Source organism: Narcine bancroftii, chromosome 8 (genome assembly GCF_036971445.1).
Source record: "Narcine bancroftii isolate sNarBan1 chromosome 8, sNarBan1.hap1, whole genome shotgun sequence".
Classification (NCBI taxonomy): Eukaryota; Metazoa; Chordata; class Chondrichthyes; order Torpediniformes; family Narcinidae; genus Narcine; species Narcine bancroftii.
The window spans coordinates 170044213-170071779 of NC_091476.1; the positions used below are offsets into that span (position 1 = coordinate 170044213).

Below are 27567 nucleotides of genomic sequence, written 5' to 3' on the forward strand. Positions count from 1 at the left end.
GGTTGACATTAGTTCATTTTCCTTACATTTAAGGGATGATATCTCAGAAAATTTAATCCTATGAAAGGATTAAGAAAAGCTTTAGAAATAGAAATCTTGAATGCTCAATATTTTTCTCTTAGGTACCATGATCAGAGCTTTTCCTTCTAGCACAGTATAACTAAACAGGTTTCAAGCAAATTTTTTAATTGCGAGAATAAAAACCTTTTCCCCTCCATCTCACCCCTGACTGAAGGTAAGATGATGATCTGAGGACCAGAATATATCCCATATATCTCTTAACAACCTCACAGCCAATGCAGAGACCCAAACTTGAAATGAGTTGTGACTGCTAAAACAAAATCAGAACAAGCCAACTCTTTCACTGGGTAGAAGATAAAGCCATTTTATAGTTTTACCTGTATCATTTAAATTTATTGACTGGGAACAAAAGAGTAGATGGTAGTTCCTCACTACAATATCCACTAAACACTATAAAAGCAATCTTTTTGAATTATATAATTTGAATGGGATGACTCAAAGTAAGAACATCAGAGATGACAGATTAATTTATGGTGTAAGTCATTTTACAGTGCATTGTAATATCTGAATCATGTTATAATATAAAGCTTAGCTCTCGAAAGCAAAGTTCCAGGTCGGGGCTAATGTGTGCTGCAGAAAGCAAAGGCATTTTGAGAAATCAACCTAAACAGTTTTCACATTTATTTCAGACAGATGCTGCTCTGACATACGATGCTGTTCATATTGTCTCAATGTCCTATCAACGAGCACCTCAGATGACTGTTAACTCTTTGCAGTGCCATAGACACAAACCCTGGCGATTTGGAAGCCGTTTCATGAACTTCATAAAAGAGGTAATGACCAACTTTGAGAGCGTGTGTGTGTTCAGTGCATTCATTTCCTGTCCACTGTAACTGAGTTAAATCAAATCTGCAATTATAATCCCTAAAATAGCAAAACACTGAGTTAAGAGCGTTTCAACTCGGGAACAGTGGTTTTCTCTATAATTTTCTCACTTGAATGATGGTGTTATTGTGGACAGGAAACTATAAATGAACGAAGCTGATAGCCTTGCATCATCCATTGGAGACCGAGGCAAAAAAAGATATTCCCACAAATTCTTTGTCAACACATTATGAATATCAATCTAGAAGTTAATATACAAGCATATGGAGAAAGGCTCATGAAAAGATTAGCTTCACCTGTGACCCTGTGCTAATCACTGATGGTGGACTATCCAAAACTGTTATTCACATATATTCTCCATCCATACTCTTAACTTATCACCCACTCAATCTTGCAGCCTCTTGGGAGAAACAGAATAAATTTAAAATAAAATATGGCTTGAGAGCTTCAGAGGTGACTCGCTTCCAGGGTGCTCTGGACTTTCTGTATGTATTGAGACTCGAGGACTTTACTTACAAAGAGAGCCTGATGGAAGTGAGAGGAACAATTTTACCTTGCAGCATAAGTGGAAGGATAATCTAGCAAATAAAATTATGAAGATTAATAATTACAGTCTTTTTCCGGTGGTAGGAGAGTCCAAACCCAGAAGACAAGATTTAAGGTGGGGGGGGGGGGGGCGGGGAGATTTAAAAGGGACCTGAAGGGTCACCTTAATTTACATGGAGGGTTGTGCATATATAGAACAAGCTGGCAAAGGAAGTGATAAGGATGGTACAATTATCTCATTTAAGAGATATTTAAATGAGTTCATGGATGGATAAAAATGGTTAGAGAGACATATGGGACGAGTATGTTCAAGTGGGACGAGCTCAGCTGGGCAACTTATTCAGCATAGATAGGCCCGTTTCCATTCTGTAAGGTCCCATAATTTTATGTCACTGGAGAAACAAGTCACTCCGATGAATTTATTTATTTTCTTGTTGACCGTCTGCAGGGAATCCACACACATTCCAACTCTCTGTAAACAAGTTGCAATGTGTACCCAAACCAATCCTGTCAGTTTGAAACCAATACTCGTTGGTATGTTGTCTTTCGAGGAATTAGCTATTTCTACCACAATTGTGCTTGTTTTACAATTGCGATCAGATGAACTGCAAAATGAAAGAAAACGCCAGGCTATCAATTTACGAAGTAACGTTTTCGCTTTAACCTAGTTCCAAGCTGCAGATTGCAGAATGTAGACTATGGAACTAACATTGCAAGCAGTGGAGTTATTCCTCTAGAGCCGAGGCAGATAGGAAGTGATTTGAGAGGAGCATTCAAAATCTGAAAGGTTTTCTAAAGTGAATGAGGAGAGATCATTCTCAGTGTTGGTGACTATAAGGTAAATTTTAAGCTGACTGTCAAAGGAGCAAGAGAACTAATTCAGTCATAACCTTAAAATTGGACTTATTTTAAAGTTTTAAAAATTTAAAATTTTAATTGAAAGATAGCATGGTCTCAGGCCCTTCCAGCCCTCAAGCCCACGCTGCCCAAACACACCCATGTGACAATTTAACTTACTAGCACTGTATATCTTTGGAAAAGGGAGTAAATTGAAGCGCACAGAGGAAACACGGTCATGGTGTAACATGCAAACTCCTTACCATTTGTACCCTGGTTGCTCACACAGCATTCTTCATGGTATAGATGCATTACCAATATTTCAAATCTTAGGTCTTCATCAAGGTATGAGCAACAAATAAGTAGCCTGAATAGAATGGTGGGTAAGAGGACGGAGGTGGGTGGGAGGGCAGAAAGGAAAAAAAAGGCTGGGAAGTGATAGGAGGAGGGAATAGCTCCCTAAATGGGGAAGGAAAGGGGAGGGGAGCTGGAGGAAAGGAGGGAGAGATAGGGAAAGGACCTAATGGAAACTGGAGATGTCAATACCGGATGGAATATTAGTTGTTCCTCCAACGTGCAGGCATCCTTCATTTGACAGTGCATGTGGTCATGAACAGACATGTCTGTGGCGGTGGGGAAGGGAATTAAAATGGTTGGCACCAGGAGGACCCCACTATTGTAGCAGGCAAAGCAAAAATGCTCAATGAACTTTTCTCCCAGTTTGTGTCCAGTCCTTCCGAAGTAGAGAAGACCCCAATGGGAGCAGCAGATGCCGTTGATGACCTCTGCAGATTCATAAGTAAAGTTGTTGCTTCACTTGGAAGGATCGTTTTAAGGCCTTGAATGGTGGAAATGATTTAATGCCAGCAAAGATGAAAGCAGTTATTGAAGTATTCAGTCAATTGGACTCTTTGGCAATCTCAATGCAGATTCAACAGTAGATTGGATGTAAGCCAAACCCCCGATTCAGTTTCAGTGTAAAGGAGGCTGAGAGATGCCCTGTCCTCATGAAGAACCCACACCACTTCATCTCATTTTGAGAAGGATCTGCCCATCAATTTTAGTTATTTTATGCGAGGTTTGTTCAATGTCTCTTCATGAATGCAAACAAAACATATAGGTGGGCTGGTACTTAAAACTAATTCTCCCCCCCCCCCCCATGAGAAAGCTTAACCTTCTACTCCGTAATTGAGATGAGCAAACTTTCACAATTGTTGAGGGTCCGGGGGTGGGGAGGGGGGGAAGATTTTGGGAGATTTCATTATTACTTTGGAGAATCTTCAGAGATTTTAATGGAGACACAGTCCAAGTTGTTGAGGGCCTCTATGGGTTTCACTTTGATATGAAAATTGTACTTCATTAGCAAACATATTTAAAGGGGTAGAGAAAATTTCAGAAATTAACATTTTTAACATTCAAGGAACAAAATAAATGTTCAGTAATGTTTACAGAGGACTTTTCCTTTAAAATTGTCCTCTGAAATCTATAAAGGAGATAATGCAAAAAGGAGACTTCTGCGGAGATCACATAGAGATAACGGCACTAGGTTGTAACACCAGTACACCAGTTGCAGAGGCCATTACATTTCTTTGCAGTTTCACTTGTGCTGGCCATGTTTGACGTGATACAGACGTTTACCTTCAAGAAACCAGTCTGAACAAAACATCAGCAGCGCCGTGTCGATGGCTATGTTGTCCCTCATTCTTCATTCACGCATGCTATTGATTAATACAAACCATCCCAGAATTTCCACCGGACCACGCACCTTCAAGCGGAAGCTCACAATTCCAGTTATGAATGCCTACTTGCTACAAGGTGCTCCAGAGCATTATAAACAAGGTAGATTGTGAACAGCAACACAAATTCCACTGTTCTGCAGTCCAATTGGGGCATTAAATTTGTTCCAGTGCAATTCCACAGCGCTCCCTTCTACATTCATTCATCATTCTCGTACAACTGCTGTTAAAAGTCAGCAGGTGCATTGATAGATAGAGTCCAGCATGAACCCAAGTTTATAATTCATTACATACCAGCAAATTTGCAGTTACTGTGGGTTCTGAAGGTTAATGAGAGTACTAATAAGAAGTTCCAGTACTTTCCAATGAGTACTTCACTCACTCCATTCATGACAGAGACACATAAAATTACAAAGGCTCTCAGATAAGGAGCTTGCAATAGGAACTGGCAAGATGAAAGCCAAATGTCATCTGAGCCAGTGATACACATAATCTTATTAATGTCTGAAACAAGATACATGACTCTCACAATAGCTATACCCATAAATCAGTGAACGGGGCCAAATGAGATTCATGAAATGAGCTGTAGCAAGTGGATGATTAATTAATCATATTCCACAAGGAGAAGGAATTAGGATAATTTCCTTGTGAGATTGTAATTAAACTTTACCGTTAGAGTAATTATTCCTGTTGCTGTGTAATTACCACTGTGTATTTTTTTTTGTTAAGGCTCAATGGGAAGGATTAACAGGCCGAATCACATTTAACAAAACCTCTGGACTGCGGACTGATTTTGATTTGGACATTGTTAGCCTGAAGGAGGATGGTCTGGAAAAGGTTGGTATATTTCCATACTTTTATTATTATTTGGCTACTGCATATTTAAATTAAAATCTAATGGCTTATAACAGCACACAGAAATAATATAAACTCTCTCATAACTATGGCTTAAGTATAGACTCACATTTTATGTTGAAGCAGAGGATGTACACATGAAAACATGCTCGTGCAGAGGATGTACACATGGAAACGCTCGTGCAGAGGATGTATACATGAAAACACTCGCTCGTGCAGATGATGTACACATGAAAACACACACTTGTGCAGAGGATGGACACGTGAAAACACACGCTCGTGCAGAGGATGTACACATGAAAACACACGCTCATGCAGAGGATGTACTCATGAAAACACACGCTCGTGCAGAGGATGTACACGTGAAAACACACGCTCTTGCAGAGGATGTACACATGAAAACACACGCTCGTGCAGAGGATGTACACGTGAAAACACACGCTCGTGCAGAGGATGTACACATGAAAACACACGCTCATGCAGAGGATGTACACGTGAAAACACACGCTCGTGCAGAGGATGTACACGTGAAAACACACGCTCGTGCAGAGGATGTACACATGAAAACACACGCTCGTGCAGAGGATGTACACATGAAAACACACGCTCATGCAGAGGATGTACTCATGAAAACACACGCTCGTGCAGAGGATGTACACATGAAAACGCACTCATGAAAAAGATGTACACATGAAAACACATGCTTGTGCAAAGGATGTACACATGGAAACATGCTTGTGCAAAGGATGTTCAAATGGAAAAGCACTCGTGCAGAGGATGTATCCATGAAAACACACTCATGCAGAGGATGTACATGTGGAAACACGTGCTCATGCAGAAGATGTACATGTGAAAACGTACTCGTGCTGAGGATGTACACTTGGAAATGCGGTCATGCAGAGGATGTACATGTGGAAACACGCACTCGTGCAGAGGATGTACACATGAAAACACATGCTCGTGCAGAGGATGTACACGTGGAAACACACACTCATGCAGAGGATGTACATGTGCAAACACGCACTCGTGCAGAGGATGTACACATGAAAACACGTGCTCGTGCAGAGGATGTACACATGGAAACACACACTCATGCAGAGGATGTACACATGGAAATGCGCTCGTGCAGATACACAATTCTGATTGAATGAAATAATGACATAAAATTCTGGACGTGCTCAGCGGGTCAGGTAGCACCTGTGGAAAGAGAAACAGGTAATGTTTCAAGTCGCAGACTCTGCATTGAATCCAATGAAGGCTTTTACATGACTGAATTTATAATTGAATAGTTCACAGCACAAGGCAGCAACTGATAATGTATATTAAGAAAGACTTTCTACTCTGTAAGAAAATATGCAAAAACAAATGATTACTTGGAGTGAGAGTATAAATTGTACAAATGGATTTTGAGGTTCTGGTGCATGAAGTATAAAAAGAGCACGCAGGTTCAGCAAAGTAATTAAGAAAACTTATGGCCTGATGGTCTTCATTGCGAGGGCCATGGTGTATTGAAGTTGAGAGGTGTTGAAGCAGCTTTATAACACTTACCTCTGCCTCAGGAAAGCAAAATAAAAACCTCATCTCACCCTGGTCACTCTCTCTTTTTCCCCCCCTCCACCTCCACCTCCCCCCTTTGGGCAGATATTACATGAGCTTGACCTCCACCAGATTAAACGATTATTTATTTTCCCTGCTACTATCAGATTACTGAATTGACCTCTCAGTGGTAAAATGATGCGGCCCTTCCATTGTTCTACATAATTATTTTTGTCTCTGTAATTCTGCACTTTTATTTTTCATTGCCTGTTGTATTGAAGGATCATTTGACTTGCCTGGATAGCTTGCAAAACCAAACTTTTCACTTCAGCTTGATTCACGTGACAATTCACAATTAACGGTGAAGCTGCATCTGGTAGACAGTGTGTTCACAACAAAGTTGCGCGTCGCTACAAACTTTCATTAAGTGTTGAGCAGAAATTGAAAGATAGTGAAACATGCTTTTCACTACGTGAACTGTCAAAGACTTCAGGCCGATGTTGGGGGTAGGGCATTGTCCAGAGTCCTGAGCAAAATCACAGCCAACACCGTTCACTAAATAGTCCAGGATCTAAGGGTTTGAGGTGGTTGAGAACCACATGGAGACGAGAAAGCTTACAGCAGCTAAGGGATTAGTAGGGGGTGGGGGCTGCAGATTGAGCATGGATGATCTATCTCAATCCCCATTCCTTTAATATCATTATCTTATCATTTAATTTAATGTTCTTTTAAATCTTAAAGATACAAAATGGCAGAAGGCCATTCTGGCCCATGAAACGTGTGGAGCTCAATTGCACCCAATTAATCGACCAACATTGCACATTTTGGATGGTGGGAGATAAACGGAGCACCCGGGAAAACCCACACAGGTCACGGAGAGAACTTACAAGTAACACCAAATTCCAAACGTGTTGCAGGCACCACTAACTATGCAGCCTTTATTCACTTTTCTCACGATCCCCTCCTCTCTTTAAGAAAAACACTGGGCTTGAGACCAGAGTTTAATTAAAACCTCTGGCCCAAGCCCATATAAGTCATAGCGGCGTCTTATGGCTGATAATTGTGACATTGTCCTGAAGTAGGATTTTTAATATTCTCTCAGTGGTCCAATTGGGTGACAGAGTTGTTCTGCTAGTAGATACATTGCCTCACAGCTCCAGTGATCCTGGTTCAGTGTTCAACATGACTGGTGTTGAGAGAGAGAGGTGGGGAGAGAGAGAATCTCTTTGGCTTGGCTTCGCGGACGAAGATTTACAGAAGGGGTAAATGTCCACGTCAGCTGCAGGCTCGTTTGTGGCTGACAAGTCCGATGCGAGACAGGCAGACACGGTTGCAGCGGTTGCAAGGGAAAATTGGTGGGTTGGGGTCGGGTGTTGGGTTTTTCCTCCTTTGCCTTTTGTCAGTGAGGTGGGCTCTGCGGTCTTCTTCAAAGGAGGTTGCTGCCCGCCGAACTGTGAGGCGCCAAGATGCATGGTTGGAGGCGAGATCAGCCCACTGGCGGGGATCAATGGGGCAGGCACCAAGAGATTTCTTTAGGCAGTCCTTGTACCTCTTCTTTGGTGCACCTCTGTGACACCGTGACGGTGGCCAGTGGAGAGCTTGCCATAGAACACGATCTTAGGAAGGCGATGGTCCTCCCTTCTGGAGATGTGACCCACCCAGCGCAGCTGTATCTTCAGCAGCGTGGACTCGACGCTGTCGGCCTCTGCCCTCTCGAGTACTTCGACGTTAGGGATGAAAGCGCTCCAGTGAATGTTGAGGATGGAGCGGAGACAACGCTGGTGGAAGCGTTCTAGGAGCCGTAGGTGATGCCGGTAGAGGACCCATGATTCGGAGCCGAACAGGAGTGTGGGTATGACAACGGCTCTGTATACGCTTATCTTTGTGAGGTTTTTCAGTTGGTTGTTTTTCTAGACTCTTTTGTGTAGTCTTCCAAAGGCGCTATTTGCCTTGGCGAGTCTGTTGTCTATCTCGTTGTCGATCCTTGCATCCGATGAAATGGTGCAGCCGAGATAGGTAAACTGGTTGACCGTTTTGAGTTTTGTGTGCCCGATGGAGATGTGGGGGGGCTGGTGGTTTCAGGAAGTATGCATGTAAACAAGAGCCACTGCTAGACGAGTGAGTGAGTGAAAGGTAGGTGAGCATCATAAATTATTAGCTGTATTTCAACGTGAGTGTTGTAAAAACCACTCACACAATCTGACAATCTTACCTGATTAAGCATAGACAATTCTGCGAATCACACTTCTCAGAAAGAATAATACTGTTCAGGAATCAATATCAGAAGAAGTCCCGGATCACAGAGAAACACAAGAAGAAAGAAAATGATTGCTTTTCATGTTCAATTGGTGCACCACAATGCTCTGGCACAGAAGCAGATTGAAAACAGTGGCTGTCCACGCATTACCCATCCCTTCTGGAGTTCTTAAACCTACTTTTGGAAACAACAAATACTTTGATTTTTTTTTAAAGTGGATATACACCAGAGCAAAAAAAAATCTTGATTAAATTAAAGAGTATTCAAGATGGCCCTAAATTTTACTTTAAATCTCTCACCAATCTCAGTCAGGCCGATACATTCTGCAAAATGATATGAGGGAGATGAGGCTGGGGAACAAACCATTCATAATTCTGTCTCTGCTTTGCATTCCAACATCCTCTCTGTACCGTTCACTTGTAAGATGTTCATGAAAGTGATACAGCTAAAAGATTCGACCATCCTGGAAAACATTGCACATAAATAATACAAGGTGCTCACCAGTCTTAGAATTGCAAGAGAATGCTGGTCTCTGTAGTAATATGCATGCACTTTGATTACCATGGGATGGTTTACTACATCAAAGGTACTAACCAAAACAGGGGATTGATTGATGAGAGTTTCATGGATATCAGAATAGAGGGAAACTGTTTGGAGATCCATTATAAATTGACAGCTTGTACTGCAAAGAGCTCCTTATGATGAATAATGAGTGAATAAAAATGCATTTTATCAAGTCTTTTTCTGACTTAGTGGAACAATTTAGTTGTAGAGACTGGAGAAATAGATTAGACTATTGATTCCAATAGCAAAGCAGAACAGATCAATCACTGACAATATCAACACCAAGATTATGAAACATTTAACAAATAAATCTTTTTTTTTAATTAAGGAATAATTTTTTTTATAATGGATGTTTACTCGTTAATCTTGATATTTTAAATGTGATTTGCTTTGCTGCAAAGATCATTATTGACCATTGGAAAAAAAGCAACTAATTCCTTTTTAATGTGATATCAGGAAGGGATCCTGGTAGATATGCATTCAATCAACCTCATTCTGCACCCTTAACTTTCTAGTACCCAAACACCAGGCTTTATTGAAGAGGATAATGCAACGCAGATACATTGTGAGCACTGTCTAAAATTCTCTTCAATGTTATTACTCTCACAAGTCTTGAAAATTCATTTTGACTTATGATTAGGTCTAGAGTTGCCAAGGTGCTTTTTTTGGCTCAAAGGTGTTTTACACCAGTGGTTCTCAACCTTTTTCTTTCCACTTTAAGTATTCCCTTTGTCATAGGTGCTCTGTGATTAGTAAGGGATTGCTTATGGTGGCATGTGGGTGGAAAGAAAAAGTTTGAAAACCACTGTTTTAATCGTCCCTCATTGACTCGTCATGTGCACGGTTTCACAACTCCAAAGGAAATGGGCCAATGACAACTTTTCTCAAGCAAAATGTTTCAGTAGCAACTGGGTCTAGAACAGTGATTTTAAACCTTCCCTTCCCACTCACATTCCACCTTAAACAATTCCTTACTAATCACAGAGGACCGATGGCAGAGGGATTACTTAAAGTGGGATGTGAGTGGAAAGAAAACGATTGAGAACCACTGTTTTACATACTTGGCAAAGACTAGGTAATGCCTATATTTAGGAGCACGGAAAGCTATCTTCGTTAACAGGCCTGCAATATTTAATACTTACTTGCAGTTAATTTTTCCTCAATTCAGCTCTTATCAATTTTTTTAAATTTAAAAAAAATAGATGTACAACATTGCAACAGGCCCTTCTGGCCCATGAGCCCATGCAGCCCAATTAACCTAGAACCCCTGTAGTTTTTGAAAGTTGTGAGGATACTAGAGCACCCATGGGAAATGCACACAGACACAAGGGGAATGTATAAATTCCTTAAAGAGGTTGCTGGATTTTAACCCAGGTCGCAGGCACTGTAACAATGTTGCGTTAACCACTACACTAACCCTGCCATTCAGTTGTGTACAATGGGGCCATTGTGTCATTCAGCATTCTAACGAATGACTTCCATCTACTGTTCATGACATGGTAAGAGAGGGAACAAGTAAAATAATTAAGAAAGAATTAATGAGGACTCCCAGTCTCAAAACTCATTCCTGAACTGGACAATCATTTACGAAGAGGGAACTTTGAAGGAAACTTGGAAGGAGAATAAAAATAAAATTCGAGTGGACAGTACAGGCCGATTTTAAAAATGGAGGAAAAGGCTTATATGCTCTTACATACTTTGATTTTAGAGAAAATGAAGAACATTCCCTTGGGATGACAGACACTTCAAGATTTCTTCAACATACTAATACTGTACCTTTTATGAGAATTGAAAACCTCATGAATTGCTTCTTTCGCTCATTAACCCTATGGTTTTCCAAATGTATTTTCAGAAGAGTGGTTTAATGGAGTAGAACAGTGAATAGGACCTCCCCAAAGCATCAGGGAATATCAATATCATGTTCTTTCAGTCAGAAACATTAATTTTAAGGAAAATTAAGGTGGAAAAGCCTCCAGGTCCTGACGAGGTATTCCCTAGGACCTTGAAGGAAGTTGGTTTAGAAATGGTATGGGTTTTGACGGAGACATTTAATTAGTAATGGGAATGGTGCCGGAGGATTGGAGGGTAGCTCATGTAGTTCCCATGTTTAAAAAAGGGGCTAGGAGTAAATCTAGTAATTATAGGCCTGTAAGTTTGACATTAGTGGTGGGGAAGTGAACAGAAAGTATTCTTAGAGAAGGTATATATAAATATTTGGTTAGGCAGGGTTTGATTAGGAACGGTCAACATGGATTTGTGAGGGGACGATCATGTTTGACAAACCTTATCGAAATTTTTGTGGAGGTTACTTGGAAACTTGATGAGGGTAAGGCAGTGGATGTTTTATATATAGTCTTTAATAAGACCTTTGATAAGGTTCCTCAGGGAAGGTTTGATTAGGAAGGTTCAATCATTAGGTATTGACATTGAAGCAGTAAAATGGATTCAACAATGGTTGAATACGAGATGCCAGAGAGTAGTGGTAGAAAACTGTTTGTCTGATTGGAAGTTAGTGACTAATGGTGTGCCTCAGGGTTCAGTATTGGGTCTATTACTCTTTGCTGGATAATGGGGTGATAAATTGGATTAGTAGGTATGTGGATGATACTAAGTTAGGTGGAGCTGTAGAAAGGGAAGAGGCGTTTCAAAGCTTGCAGAGGGATTTAGGCCAGTTAGAAGAGTGGACTGAAATATAGCAGGTGGAGTTTAATGCAGGTAAGTGTGAGGTGTCACATTTTGGTAGAGCTAATCTAAATAGGATATATATGGGAATGGTAGGGCATTGAAGAGTGCCATAGTACAGAGGGATCTAGGAATAATGGTAGATGGTTCCCTGAAGTCACAAGTGGATAGGATGGTGAAAAAAGCTTCTAGTATGTTGGCCTTTATAAATCAGAGAATTGAATATAGAAGCTGGGATGTTATGTTAAAATTGTACAAGGCTTCGGTGAGGCCAAGTTTGAAGCATTGTGTACAGTTTTGGTCACCAAAGTATTGGAAAGATACAATAAATTGGAGAGAGTGCAGAGAAGATTTACTAGAATATTGCTGGGGTTACAGGGTCTAAATTCTAGTGAAAGGTTAAATAAGTTAGGTCTTTATTCTTTGGAACGTAGAAGGTGGAGAGGGGATTTGATTGAGGTCTTTAAATTTATTAGGGGTATAAAAAGAGTTGACGTGGAAAAGCTTTTTTCTTTAAGAAAGGGGGAGATACAAATGAGGACATGAATTGAGAGTTAAGGGGAAAAAGTGTAGAGGAAAATTGAGGGGGGAACTTCTTTACTCAGAGAGTGGGGAGGGGGGTGTGGGTAATGAGCGTCCAGATGAAGTGACAGAGGCAGGCTCGATATTAGCATTTAAGGACAAGTTGGATATGCATGTAGATGGGAAAGGAATGGAGGGTTACAGGTTGAGTGTAGGTCAGTAGGGTTAGGTGGAAGAAAGTGTTCGGCATGGACTAGAAGGGCCAAATTGACCCGTTTCTATTTGGTAATTGTTATATGGTTATATATTACTCATAGGCCTACAGTTGCCTCTGCTTTTCTATTACTTGGGCTGTATGATTTTCCTCTCATACTTTGCTTTTTTCTTTGCTACTTAATTATATTCATAATCGTTACCACCACAACATTTTTGTACAGGTGTGAAACAACAAGCACAGTTCATCAATGTTATTGACGCATAGACTGAAGTCCTGCTCTGTGCTCCTGTTAATAATATGTGGCTCTGGGGTCCAGGAAATAAACATCCAATAGTTTAAGATTAGTTGTACTCCTGAGTGTTTTATGAATAATGTTATGCTCAAGTTTGTTGAAATCTCAGCATTAGGGTCCTCAAAGCCAATAAACATCAAATAGGGGTCAATTAGATCTTATTGAAGACCATCAGACATTCATCCTAGTTGAAGAGGTTGCATCACAAATTCTTTTCTTTTCAAAATATTTTATTGACTTTAAGCATAAACATAGAGGAATTAGGGGATATGGGGAGGTGGAGTTAGGTCATAAATTAGATCAGCCATGATCGTATTGAATGGCGGAGAAGGCTCGATGGGCCATTTTTGCTATTGATTCCAATAGCAAAGCAGAACAGATCAATCACTGACAATATCAACACCAAGATTATGAAACATTTAACAAATAAATCTTTTTTTTTAATTAAGGAATAATTTTTTTTATAATGGATGTTTACTCGTTAATCTTGATATTTTAAATGTGATTTGCTTTGCTGCAAAGATCATTATTGACCATTGGAAAAAAAGCAACTAATTCCTTTTTAATGTGATATCAGGAAGGGATCCTGGTAGATATGCATTCAATCAACCTCATTCTGCACCCTTAACTTTCTAGTACCCAAACACCAGGCTTTATTGAAGAGGATAATGCAACGCAGATACATTGTGAGCACTGTCTAAAATTCTCTTCAATGTTATTACTCTCACAAGTCTTGAAAATTCATTTTGACTTATGATTAGGTCTAGAGTTGCCAAGGTGCTTTTTTTGGCTCAAAGGTGTTTTACACCAGTGGTTCTCAACCTTTTTCTTTCCACTTTAAGTATTCCCTTTGTCATAGGTGCTCTGTGATTAGTAAGGGATTGCTTATGGTGGCATGTGGGTGGAAAGAAAAAGTTTGAAAACCACTGTTTTAATCGTCCCTCATTGACTCGTCATACTTCCTATGTTCCTAATCCATATACAAAATATTAATAAAGAAAGGAAAAAAAATCATATACATAATATAAAAGTAAATACACAGGATGCCATAATTTAAATTCCATCTCTTATTAGTAAATGCAATTGTCTGTTAAAATAGTTATACATATAAATCAATTAAATACTATAACAAATCACATTGTATCTTAATAAGATCTTAAAAAGGGGATATTATACAGGATAATTATAATTAGACCAACACATTCCCCTTATCTAAAAGAAAATAAAAACCTCAACTCAAAACTAATCTAACCCCCCTCCCTCAAGGTTACAAAGAAAATTGCAAAGATGGATCAAGTCGCAACTTTTAGAAGACCGGCAGATCTGCCCAAGAGCATCCAAATCTTCTAAAACTGGCAATTATGATAATATTCAATAAATAGGCCTCATACCTTGGATTACAAATTCAATTTGAAAAAAAAAAACACTTCGATGTCAATTTGTAAATGGTGATACAATACTTTCCATTTACCTTGGATTACAAATTCAAAAAAAAAATCCAAAAGCTCAATACCATATAGGCCAAAGCAGTCTTCTTGGCTGAATACCATTAACATCCCCTATTTTTCCTGCCCTATGAATACCTGGAACTCCAAACTCTTTTACCTTCCAAACCCACAACCTCTACCAAGTAAAACTGTAGATTCATGATATCATAGAACAAGCCCCTTGCCCCACCAAGTCAACACTAACAATTAGCCAAACCTTTACATTAATCCTCTTTTAATCCCAACTCTTGTTATTCTCCTCACATTCTTATAAACTTCCCCTCAGGTCAATTTCCAATGGCCGCCTAACCTATTAATCTTCATGTTTGTGGGGGTAAACTGGAGTACCTGTAGTAAAGCTACACGTGCACAGTCAATCTCTACAAAAACAGCAGCCAAGGTTAAGAGTGACCCAGGCCCCCAGTGTCTATGAGGAGCCAGCTCTGCCTGCTGTGAATTTGTGCAGAAAGGTTCCGACAACCAGCTGTCAACAGTCTTCATGTAATCTGACCACAAACTTACAAAAAGAATCAAAATCTATTCAAATTAGCCTATTAAAGTATCAAACTATTCTAAAATTAAAATGATTTTCAAAGTTAAAATTGAACACTAGAAACCATTTAAAACGAAAAACATAGTTAATATGTTAACAAATAAATGCATTTGAGTTAGCGATTTAATTTAAAAAAATGTAATTTGATGAAAACTTATCAGTCTCCCACAGTGCACTTTCCTCTAATTTAAATAAGTGGTAGTTTGAAGAGATTTGATGGACCGATTTCTCAGTGTCATTGGTGGGAAGATGTCAGCCCGCTGCTGCCATGATAGGATTCCACTATCGACGTGCAGACAGGCAGCAGCTTCTCAATAGATGTTTTAGTTTAGTCTATTTTAGTTTAGTTATGTTTTCCAGAAAATTATGCAGGTAAACAGCAAGTAAATTACACCGAATGACTCCGGTTTAAAGAAGCTTGAAGGAAGGAATAAAAATCGGAAGCAGAATGTTTAAGTTGCAGCTAAACAACAGTCCAGGAGGGAGACTCCAGTGATCCTCTCTGCCTCTCTTCGGGTCCTGTGAATTTACCTCTGATCCATTTCTCTGCAGCAACCAAGAGTGAAGGCTGACTGACCTGCAGAGAGGAGGAAAAGGTAGCTGGGGAGGAAGGAGAAATAAAGATGGGGAGGAACAGAGAGAAAGTGCATAGGGAGAGAAAGTGTTGCAGTAAGTGAAGGCTGTCCCATAGGTTCTGCGATAATCTGCTCATCGTTGTGTGTAGATTATGATCTGTGCCAGTTGTTATGTTGCTTGGTTGCTATTGTGACAGAGTATATAGAGGTGTTTGGGAGATAAATTGGGAAAGATTTGTTAGAGCACATGATGGACTGCTGTTTGCAAAAGGATACCATGTAGCAACATGACGGGTAGCTTTGTCTGAAAAACAGTTTGCTGCCTGGAAGAGCATGTGATCTTTGCAGGGAGAGGCAGAACAGCTTTGCTCGCACTGCAGGAGGGAGTGAGGGAAAGAAGAGATGGAGACTTTAGTTCCAGAGGGACAAGCTGGCAAGTTTTGGAAGACAGCCTGGTCAAAGGAGAAGACTGGCTGTCTGGTGTTTCCCTTTCAATAGGATAAACAGAAAGGAACTCTGTGGTGACGTGAAAGAAAGAGGTATCATACCCAGAAAGGGACAAGTTCCGTCAGCAAGGCACTGGAGTGGCTGATTGAGAAGGAATCAGTTGTGGATGTCCTTCAACAAAGAAAACTCTCTGAAAACCAACAAGAACCCTCTTGAGTGGTAACCATTTACCTGTTAAGCACCAAAGACTGGTGAACTTTATTAATGCTAACTTCTGTGCACAGTACAAGAATTGCCTGCAACCAGTGAGATTGGACTGTGAACCAAAGAACTTTTCTAAACTTATACTCACTACACACACGTGCGCTTAGAATTGGGTGGGGTGGGGGTGTTAGGGGAGTTAAGTAAGTCAATAGAGAGAAGATAAAGTTTGATTATGTTTTCATGTTCAAAGATAATTAAAAGCAACTTTTGTTTAAGTAACCCTTTCTATTGGTGCATATCTATTGCTCTTGGGTTTTGGCGTCCTCTGGACTCGTAAGATTTTATGAAGGCTCATCCATTTTGGATTTGAAAATTGTAGTTTTTGTGATTTATTAATTAATTGGTTTTTTTTCAAGCTAATTTAAAGCTTGTGTCGAAAAAAACAGCGGCAATGGAGGTTGATAGATTTTTGTCACAACCATCACCTGCCGAGCAAGAGGAAAGAGGAACTGATGGCTCTTTCTAAGGGATTAAAGCTGTCTGAAGTCAAACATTGGATGAGGAAAATACAAATACAGAGGATCATAGTGAAATATTGTATAAGTGAGGGAAATTTTGCACTCTGCAAAACTCCCGCAAAAAATTGTGTGTTTTAAAGTGTTTGTGTGTGACCTGCTCTAACAAATCTTTCCCAATTTCTCTCCCAAACACCTCTATATACTCTGTCACACTACTTTTTAGGGAGAACATTTCTTTCAAACTATTTTTTAATTAAAATTTAGAACTCATGAGATAAACTTTTTAGACAATTAAAGTAAATGGAAACTCTTTGCCACCTATCCACTGGAATAATATAATTCTCTATATCCTGAGTATCCTGCTTGGAACAGAAGTCACCTACATGGAAGCACAGTCTCTCACTAAATTGTCCACCAATGTGCCCGTTCTAACACCTTGATGAAGGGCTCAAACCCAAAACGACGGTGATGTACCTTTACCTTGGCTACACAAAGGCACTGTTTGACCTGCTGAGTTTCTCCAGCATTTGTGTGTTTTTTTCACATAACCACAGTGTCAATAGAATCCTGTGTTTTACCCGTGCCTGTTCTAACAAGTCAGTCCCATTCTTGTTTGAGTTAATCAAACAGATAGCTAGAAGGTTGTACAATTATTATAGGAACAGGTAGCCCTGCTATCTCACAGCTCAAGAACCTTGGGTTCAGTCCTCATCTTCACCACTGTCTATGTGAAGTTTGAATAATGCCATTGACTGGATGGGTTTCTCTGTGTTGTAGTTTCTACCCAAAGACTTACTGATTGCCAGGTTAATTAGAGTTACCCTGAGTGTGATGGGGGTAACAGGGGAATCAAGGCGGAGTTAACGGGTACATGAGAGTGAATAGTTACAGGGAAAGAAGCGAGGGGATGAGATTGCTCTGAGGGCTTGTCTAAGATTGTTGGGCTGAATAGGTTCTTTCATGAATTAAGAGAAACAGGAAAATAAAACATTCTTGGCCTCTCTTTTAAATTAAACAAGGTGAGTGATTTAAATCTCTTTTCACCCTTGAACCTTTACTTGCCATAGCCCACCGATACTTACTGGCCATCATGGTGGGGAAGGTGTTGAGCTGACACCCTTCCCAGACCATCAAAGGCAGTTTAGTTTGTTAGTTTTGTTTTGTTTGGAACATTAAAACATTTTTTTTTCCTTCTCAAATGTACAACCTTGTTTTGCATATTACTTGTTTGTTATCCCTGCCATATATGTGTTCACTGTGGGACCATGACAACAGACCCACAGTCCTTCAGTGGTCTGAAGAACATAGGACTTCCCTGGATTAGATGAGGACATAAAAGTAGAAAATACAACTCAGGCAGCATCTACAAAAATATAAGCAAATTTAATATTTTATATTGATGACCTTTCCATGTTACATGTTACATTAAAGACAAAAATGTGGTTGACATTTATTTTTTCAAATGCTATCTTGTGTAATGTTGCACTTCATTGCTGGTGGCAGGACTAAGGCACGGAGATATCACTGCTTGAATCACATCTAAGCTGTCATCATTCATTGTCATTATAAGAACAAGACTGCTTTTACACTGAGCCAATAACCAGGATCATTTGTGTGCTAAGTTTTAAAGCATGGGAGATCAAACTCGTGGCAGTGTGTGTGATTAAGTAAAATATAGTTAACGTGTTTGTTAGGTTGATCTAGAAATATGGATTATGACTTCAGAGAAAGAGTTTATAATTTGGATTCTGGAGGTGGTTTTCAATTCGATTACAATCCTGAAGCAGCTCTTTAAATAAAAAGGGACTAAAAATCTGTCTGTCATTGCTCACTTTTAAAATGTACAGTAACATCACGGAAATGCATTGTCCTCCATTTTCAATTTGCCGTCTTTTCTTTTGCACGCTCCCACAATACACATTTAAATTGAGCAGGAAACAGGGTCAATTTGACAGCATAACCCATCTATTTGCATATCACGGTGAGCTGAACCATGAGACTTATCGTCAAAGCCCTTCTGGTTCATCTATGACCCAAAAGGGATTTAAATTTGTTCTCGTATCTGGTCAGAACTATATACGACTCCGGACTCACTCGTGTGTTGAATGTCGGTTGCCTTATGAAAGGGCCCAAGAGATCTTATTGGACAGAGTCATTGAGGATGGTAAATGCCAGGCTAGTGATGACCCCATCTCAAAATAATTAAACACTCTTGGAGCCTTTTATATTGTCTTATTTGTTTTCCATTTAAAATAATTTCCATGTACATTCTTTATGAGAAAGGATTCCACCTGATTGCCAACTTATGCCCTCTGGGATGAAACTCAGTCATTCGAATGAACAATTAGTTTGGATCAATATTGCCAACTCTCTTCATCTATTCCTGACAACGTTAATTAGATCACATTGAAGACTCTGAATTTTTATATGATAAGAAAAACTTTCACTTCATAATTTCATTCCTCTTTTTATTCAGAATCGTCCCTGTGACTTGTACGTAAAAGAATTTTAACCCTCTTCTCAGTAGATGAACTGAATAAAACATTTTTGGGTGAAGTATGATATACAGCAGAATGCACAGACTTTGCTTTCTTCCTGAGCTATTTCTTGAATGCAGACAGCTCAGAATCCAAATTATATGCTGCCACTTATTGCATGCGATGGAGTACAAGACCAAAGTTACCTTGCACAATTGCACAGACCCTGGTGAAAGACCAGACCTGGAACAGTGAACAGGTTTAGCCTCCTTATCTAAGCAAGGGTAGACTTGTGATAGAGGGAGTACAATGAAGATTCGCCAGATTAATACTTGGAGAGAGGGCTCATTCCTATTAGAAGAGAGCAGCCCAGAACTACACTCTCAAGTTTAGAAGGTGATGTCATTAAACTACAAATCTTGCTTGGCTTAGCAGTATAGATGCAGAGATGATGCAATCCTTGTTTAAAGGGTTGCAGACTCAGGGAAAGCAGATGACTGTCGCATGGCACCAGAAAATGGAGAGACCATCCTACATCCCCCCCCCCTGAGGTTTGAGAAGAATAAGCAGAGGAGATGACCTGAGGAATGATCACCATGGCAGTGGCCAGTGAGAAACTCTGTGGCAGAAGAGCACGTGGGCGTCAGGTGGTTAGTGACTCGAGGCCAAGAAATCCATGCAGGCTGCGGGCTACTGTCAACTCCGGTCAAAGGACTCATATCAGACTGCAGACTGCTGGAGACTGGCTGAAGGGATACCAGGCATCAGACCCAGGGCACTGACGGCCTTCTAATTGTGTCGGAGGTTTGGATCTGGAGCGTGGATTGCTAATGGTTTGGTCTGAAGTATGTGTGGCTGAAGAGGCTGCAGGAGCACTGGAGGCAAATCCATGGATCCTGAGTGACTTTGAGGGGACTCTTGTTTGCTTCTCTGACTGAATGAGGTGCCAGGGAATTTGTGATGATGGTGAATCTTTGTCTGCTTTGAAGGAATCTTGGATGCCTAGAACCAGGGATCAGTCATTTAGTTCAAGGATGGGAGGAGTTTCTTCATTCCACGGGGTAAAGATTCTACACTTCTCTTCCTATGAGGGTTGTGAAGTCTCAGTAGCTCTGTATTCAAAGCAGAGATCAGTGTATTTTTAGACATAAATGCTTTCAACAAATGTGTGAAGAGTGTGCGGTATTGGTGCAGAAATATCAGATCAGCTATGATGTTATTGCAAGAGAGATCAAATGTCCAAGGCTGAATTGCCTGAATCTCCTTGGTCCTTCTGCAACTGTGGAGTTTACCGATATTCCTTAATCGGCAATAAAGCCAGGACTGTGTTCTCTTCAGTACGGTGCACCAGCATTTCGCTAGCTCGGAAATCCAAATATAGTTGAGAAAGAAAAAGTTGAAAAAGAACAAAAGAAAAACAAAGGGTTGAACAGACAACAGTATATTTATAGAAGAGCCAGCTCTTCAGCGCTTGACATCCTGCTTTGCGGAAACTGCCAAAATGTTTGGCCTGGAAGTCAGCCTGAAGAAAACTGAGGTCCTCCATCAGCCAGCTCCCCACAATGACTACCAGCCCCCCCACATCTCCATCGGGCACACAAAACTCAAAACGGTCAACCAGTTTACCTATCTCGGCTGCACCATTTCATCAGATGCAAGGATCGACAATGAGATAGACAACAGACTCGCCAAGGCAAATAGCGCCTTTGGAAGACTACACAAAAGAGTCTGGAAAAACAACCAACTGAAAAACCTCACAAAGATAAGCGTATACAGAGCCGTTGTCATACCCACACTCCTGTTCGGCTCCGAATCATGGGTCCTCTACCGGCACCACCTACGGCTCCTAGAACGCTTCCACCAGCGTTGTCTCCGCTCCATCCTCAACATCCATTGGCGCGCTTACATCCCTAACGTCGAAGTACTCGAGATGGCAGAGGTCGACAGCATCGAGTCCACGCTGCTGAAGATCCAGCTGCGCTGGATGGGTCACGTCTCCAGAATGGAGGACCATCGCCTTCCCAAGATCGTGTTATATGGCGAGCTCTCCACTGGCCACCGTGACAGAGGTGCACCAAAGAAAAGGTACAAGGACTGCCTAAAGAAATCTCTTGGTGCCTGCCACATTGACCACCGCCAGTGGGCTGATAACGTCTCAAACCGTGCATCTTGGCGCCTCACAGTTCGGAGGGCAGCAACCTCCTTTGAAGAAGACCGCAGAGCCCACCTCACTGACAAAAGGCAAAGGAGGAAAAACCCAACACCCAACCCCAACCAACCAATTTTCCCCTGCAACCGCTGCAATCGTGTCTGCCTGTCCCGCATCGGACTGGTCAGCCACAAACGAGCCTGCAGCTGATGTGGACTTTTTACCCCCTCCATAAATCTTCGTCCGCGAAGCCAAGCCAAAGAAAAAAATTTATAGAAACACCATTCAGCACTGAGGAGTAAATGATGTCATAATTTGGCAATAAGAATAAAGATACAGCTTAGAAAATAAAATTATATACTTTAATGGCAAAAGGTTGAATGGGTTTGCATCAGGTAACATACTGAAAATATTGATACCCATAAATAACATAACTCCAAACCAATCGCTTCAAGTTTTAACCTGCTCGTTAGATTGGTCAGATGACCAATCTAACTGGTGGAGGTGGGCTGGATCTTTATATTACTTGTTGCTCATAGGTCTGACACCACATATATATTCTGGTGCACAGAAAGAGGACAGAGGAATTGTTTCCAACTTGTGCTCAAAAACTCTTTTGGAAAATTCAGTATTATCGTTGTGACCAAAGTAGAGAAGAAACCTATAGGAAGGCAGTGGTCATTCTGTCCATCCCAAGGAATGGATGGGGTTAGCACTGTCCCTGGCTATGTCAAAGGTTCTCCACACACTATCTGTCCTTCCTATAGGCTTCTCCTGCTAAATCTGTGATGGAGCCTCTAAGGCCTGCATGAACCTCATCAGTCACTACTGGACTAAGAGAACAAGGGTGGAAGTGAGTTGTCCTTGATCCTGATGGCCTGTTTAACAAGTTGGAAGGACATTGTGTCAGTAGGAAGAAATGAATAGGCAGTTATTATTTGAGGATAGTGTCACTCTATTCATTTAATAATTGTAGTTGCACACTTGAGAGTGTTGGTTACCATGTATTCATTCCAATGAACTAAAAATAGTGTTTGAAATCCTTAGCAGGTGGAGAAATAATTAACTCTTCCAATCAATGAGAAGTGAAATAAATGAGTAATTAGTATTAACCAAGTGACACAATTGATGCAGGTGGCCTTATACGAGAGGGAAGTGAATGGTTATAAATTGCAGTGGATCCATCATGATGGAGGAAGATGAGAGAACTAGAAAAAACTGGCTTTAACGGTGAATTTGGATTGCCATAGTTGCTGGAAAACTGAAAAATAGAACACAAATAGCATTCAATGGATCAAGTGTCATCAATCGGAAATCTAATTATTTCTCTCTCCACAGATGTTTCCTAAATTATGAGAATTTTCAACATTTCTGGTTTCATAGTTCCAATATCAGCCAGATATTTCAAGAACTGCTGATAATCCTGCCACGGCTGCACTCTCTTCTTCTTCTCTCCTTAGGGGAGAAGATTCAGGAGGCATGAGATTACACACCAGCAGGTTCAAAGGCAGTGTTTTTCCCCACTGGCATCAGGCTCCAGAATGAATCTCACAATTACACTAGTGCTGTGCACTAGTTGATCTATTCTCTCGAACAATACGCACTACAATGTGTTCTTGCTCTTCGACTTTGCGGGGCTGTGTGCACGTTTGAGTCGACCTGCTGGACTGCTTGCAGAACAAACCCTTCTTACTGGACCCAGTAAAACATAACAATGAACTTGAAAGCAAGATGGAAACAAGAGAGCAATCTGATCATTTTATTGTAAAAAGTTCTCATTCAGGCCTACACATTCCCTTAAGCACAAAGAAAGCTAATGACGGAGTTACGTTATTGAGCTAAATTACATGGCTGATCAAGTATCATCCCGATCCCTTATCGACTCTGATCAACAAAAGTTCATTAACCTCAAATTAAAAGCTGAGTCAACACCTGCAGGGGAAAAAAAAACAAGAAAGAATTCCAAACTACTGTACAGCTGTACAGAGGGAAATTCAGAACATTTTTTTGGTGAAAACTAGGCAAGTACAAAAGGTGATAGAAACAGAGGGATATTATGAGGAACATTTATTAAAAGGAATAGCTTGTGTAGAGCACGATTACTATGGTGGTACAGTTTTCTATTTATGTGTTCTGCTGTCACAAATGTGAAGCATTTGTGGCTCATCTTGGTATTGCCTTTCCTGTGGGGAAAGAAACATTGTTTTGTTTTAAGATGCAGACAAATGTCAGGAGGATATCAAAAGTGTTCTTTTTTCAAATCTCTTTAAATATTGACATTCTTCCAATGACTGTGCAAAGATTGACAGACCCCACAATCCACTGTCATCATGGTTTAAAGATATTGACAGCCACTGAGAGGATAATAAACCTGTAGATGTACAGGCAATTACATTGGAGAAGAAAGGGATTCTGTCCATCATATCCGTGTGACCTACTCGATAGAGCAATTCAAAGTCAATGCCACTCTCACAAAATCTCCAAAGAACAAAATGTGTGAGAGTATTTAACCTTCATCAATGATCTTTTTTCCATTCTGAGATAATTTCAAATGGATAAACACGCATCACTAATTTTCCAGTCAAAGGAATCCATCAACATCATTATTTAAAATAAATCTCTGGCAGCTGAAGTTTTTGCACATAAACTGGTATCATTCTACTTAACTCCTGGTGAATGTTACACAAAAGTAATTCTGGATATCCAACACAGAATCAGACCATTCACTCCATCTAACCCATATCTCCAATCTAGAGTTATAGTCCTTCAGCCCCACTCATCAATGCTGTCCAAGATAGCATACTGAGCTCTTCCTATTCACCTATATTTGGATTATTTCCTTCTACTTTCCTATCCATATAGAAATGCATTTATCCATGGTTAGCATAATGGCTAGTGCAACACTCTTGAACTTGGGTTCAAATCTGGTGCTGTCTGTAAGGAGTTTGCATGTTCTCCCCATGTCTGCGTGGTTTCCTCCCACAATTCAAGTAAAATGTACCAGATTGGTAGGTTAGTTGGATGCAATTGGGCGGCACGGGCGTGTAGGCCTAAAAGGTCTGTTAACGTTCTGTAGGTCTGTACGCATATATATCAGTCAAGAAGAAACATATATAATCTACTACTGTGTAAAAATAAAACCTGTTCAGCTCCAAGTCTCTGAGAACTAATAGTAGATTGGGAAACTATTGGGAATAAGTTCTTCAAGTCATTATCAATAGACATCAATAACAGACTGACAAAAGATTAATTGGACTCCCGTATGAATTCCATTGATGTTTGTCAGGCAGATAACATTTCAGACCATGTTCTCTGTTAAAAAGGAGACAAAGGGGGTAAATAAGAATGTATGAAGTTATAATCTAACTCATATGATAATGAGCAAACTGTGACGCTGTAGGCAGAAATAAAACTGAGTTTGCAAGCCATCACGTATGGAACTGTGAGCCAGTTTAACAAAAAAACTAACACTGATGTGTGTGCACAATAACCTTAGAATTTTTCTTAGCAGCCTGGGTTCATGTCAGTGTCATTAAAGCTATGGATTGGACTCCTTGTAAATGAAGATGATAATGATTGAAATGTATTGCATTCCCGTCAATGACCTAGAACGAAATGCCTCAGTCTTTGCTCTCTTTCAATGCTGTATCAGTTGATGAAAGCATTGGGAAATCATTTCTTGCACTAACCACATCAAAGGTTTCTTCGCAAAATGAAAAGGGATTTGTTAAATGAATCCGTTTTCAGATTTGTTGACCATATGAACTAACATGCTCATAGGTCAAGAACTGTACCTGGTATGTATCTGAAGAAAACTGTATTAATGTACGTGAACATTCTGAGAGTATGCTTTTTTTTCAGCCATGATTCCTTGGGAATTTCAGCATGGTTGAGAATGTCACCTTACTAACACTTACATTTTACAAAACAGTACCTCGGTAGTTAAACCAGTTTGAAATAGCAAGTGGTCATTTTTTACTAAATTACTGAGGCTGCAAGCTTTGTGTGCTTTGTGTTTCATGGTCTGGGGAAAACCAACAGATGTGTCAAGGTGACCATCACCCTGGTTAGTGGGCAAGAGTTCTTTCACCCAGTTCCCCTACCTTTCACACCCAAGCATTGATCACAGGGTAGTAACACCCCTCCCACCTTTATACCCCTTCATCCTTCCCAAGGAATCAATCAGCCCCTCTGACTGGTAAACTAGTGATGTCACAAGAAGAGATCAGAAACTCGATGCTACCTCTCAACCCTCTTTCAATTCTAGACTTGGAAAGCATAGATTTGGGCTGAGGGGAGAGATTAAAAAAAAAAGACCTGAGAGCAACATAATCACTCAAAGGGTGGTCTATATCTGGAATGAGCTGCCAGAGGAAACTGGAAGCAGGTGCAATTTTGATGTTCAAAAGACAGTTGGATAGGAAGGGCTTGGAAGGATATGGATGAAATGTAGCGAATGGGACTCATCCAGAATGCCAACTTGATCAGCGAGAATTATTTGAGCTGAAGGATTTGTGTTGTCTGACTTTATGACTCTTTTGGTCAGACTGTCCCTCACTTTCCCATCCCTTGGAAGGTATGGTTTAAACGTATGACCAAGCTCACATACTGTGGATCCCAATGTTGTGTATCAGCCCTTCTTGAATCTGCAGCTCTCTCCTTAAATACTTTCTGTCTGAGTTAGACCCAGGCCTGGTTCTTGGACATATGGGGATGCTGGGAAAGTGGGACTCCCACAACTTCCAGATTTCTGTCCAATACTCCACTCCAAACTTCTGCCATTGCCCATCAGTAATTCGTTTCCTTGTGCTTCTTTTCTCATTCAGGTTGGAACCTGGGACTCAGTCAATGGCTTAAATATCAGCGAGATTTCCAGAAACAGAGGATCCAACATAACTGATTCACTGACAAATCGCTCACTGATTGTGACAACAGTCCTGGTAAGTGACAAATTTCCTCTTTTCACATGATCAGTGAGAGTTTGAAGCAAAATTCAACATTCCAAGGCATTCAACACTCATTTGAAAATTAAATTCCATGTGCGCAAGATACAAATCTTTGTCTTTCAAGCTTTTTCATTGAGATGGCACATCCAAATATAGAACCAATTATTTTCCTTGGTCTGCTTTAAATCATGTCCACTGTTCAGGAATCTGGTCAATTTCATTAACATTTGCAATGATGAACGTATTATTCATATTATTACACAGCAAAAAAACATTCTCCCATGAGCTGAATGACCTTCCAAGTCTCACAATGATGCTTTGTAAATTGCCGTTTTCAACAAATGGAAAGTGGTGTGCAGAAGCTGAATTGTTCTATGATAAATCATTTAATTCAGAGTTCATTTCACAGGCTCAAATTGTTCCAATAGAATGGCTTTGCTTGTTTCTAACTCTAAATAGAATAGAGGGCCAATGTGCAAACTCTACCAAGATGAAGGTGGAAGACAAAGTACAGATCACAACAGAAATATTCTGGTGATTAAAGGCTCCATTCCCATTCACTATAGTTTCCATATTTATTTGAGTAAGGATTTAATCTCAATAGACCCACAGAATTCTAATTCTAATGGAACCCTATACATGCCTACTCAGAAGGCCTTTATTTCCAAAGACAAGAGACACATTTTACTCCATTTTCTTGGATGTTAATGGGTAAAAGAGCCAGTTTTCTGAAATATTTAATTCTTTTCCCCTCCTTGCCCTATACCCTACAATATAGTTCTCAATCATATACTTGCTTGGTTTTTGAAAAGTGAGAGATTTTGATTGTCCACCACATTTCAGCTTCGACACAAGTCAGTTCCTTCCACTCTCCCTTTGTTCTTTTAAAATTCATTGTAATATTACATGTTCTGGTTACAAATTCACCTGCTAGGTGAAATAGTTTTTCAACTTATTTTAATCATGATTATCTGACATTTTGCCCACCTTGATCAAATATTTTCTCATAGTTCCGAGTCCCACTGAAAACAAAACTTTGTCCTGCCATCTCTTCACAATCATCTGTCCTCTATAGTCGCAGTGAATCTCCTACACATTGGTTTTGGGGGAAAATACAAGATGCACAAAACTGGTGCAATATTTTAACTGCAACTCTTACCTCGACTTGCTCTTAATCTTTTACTAGATGTGTCAATGTTGGCACCTCACAAGGTCTATTTAATTCCACTGCATTGAACTTCAATCAACTAAATTGCTGGTC

The 27567-nt window shown here is 40.2% G+C and overlaps 1 protein-coding gene across 1 annotated transcript in view; it reads left to right on the forward strand.

The window, feature by feature from the left end:
- Nucleotides 1–27567, forward strand: part of LOC138741567 (glutamate receptor ionotropic, kainate 3-like) — a 480058-nt gene that overhangs the window by 222911 nt on the left and 229580 nt on the right. Inside the window, exons 7-9 of the mRNA XM_069895823.1 lie at nt 711–854; nt 4755–4862; nt 26187–26300. Of these exons, the coding sequence (XP_069751924.1) occupies nt 711–854; nt 4755–4862; nt 26187–26300 (366 nt within the window). The remainder of the gene's footprint in view (nt 1–710; nt 855–4754; nt 4863–26186; nt 26301–27567) is intronic.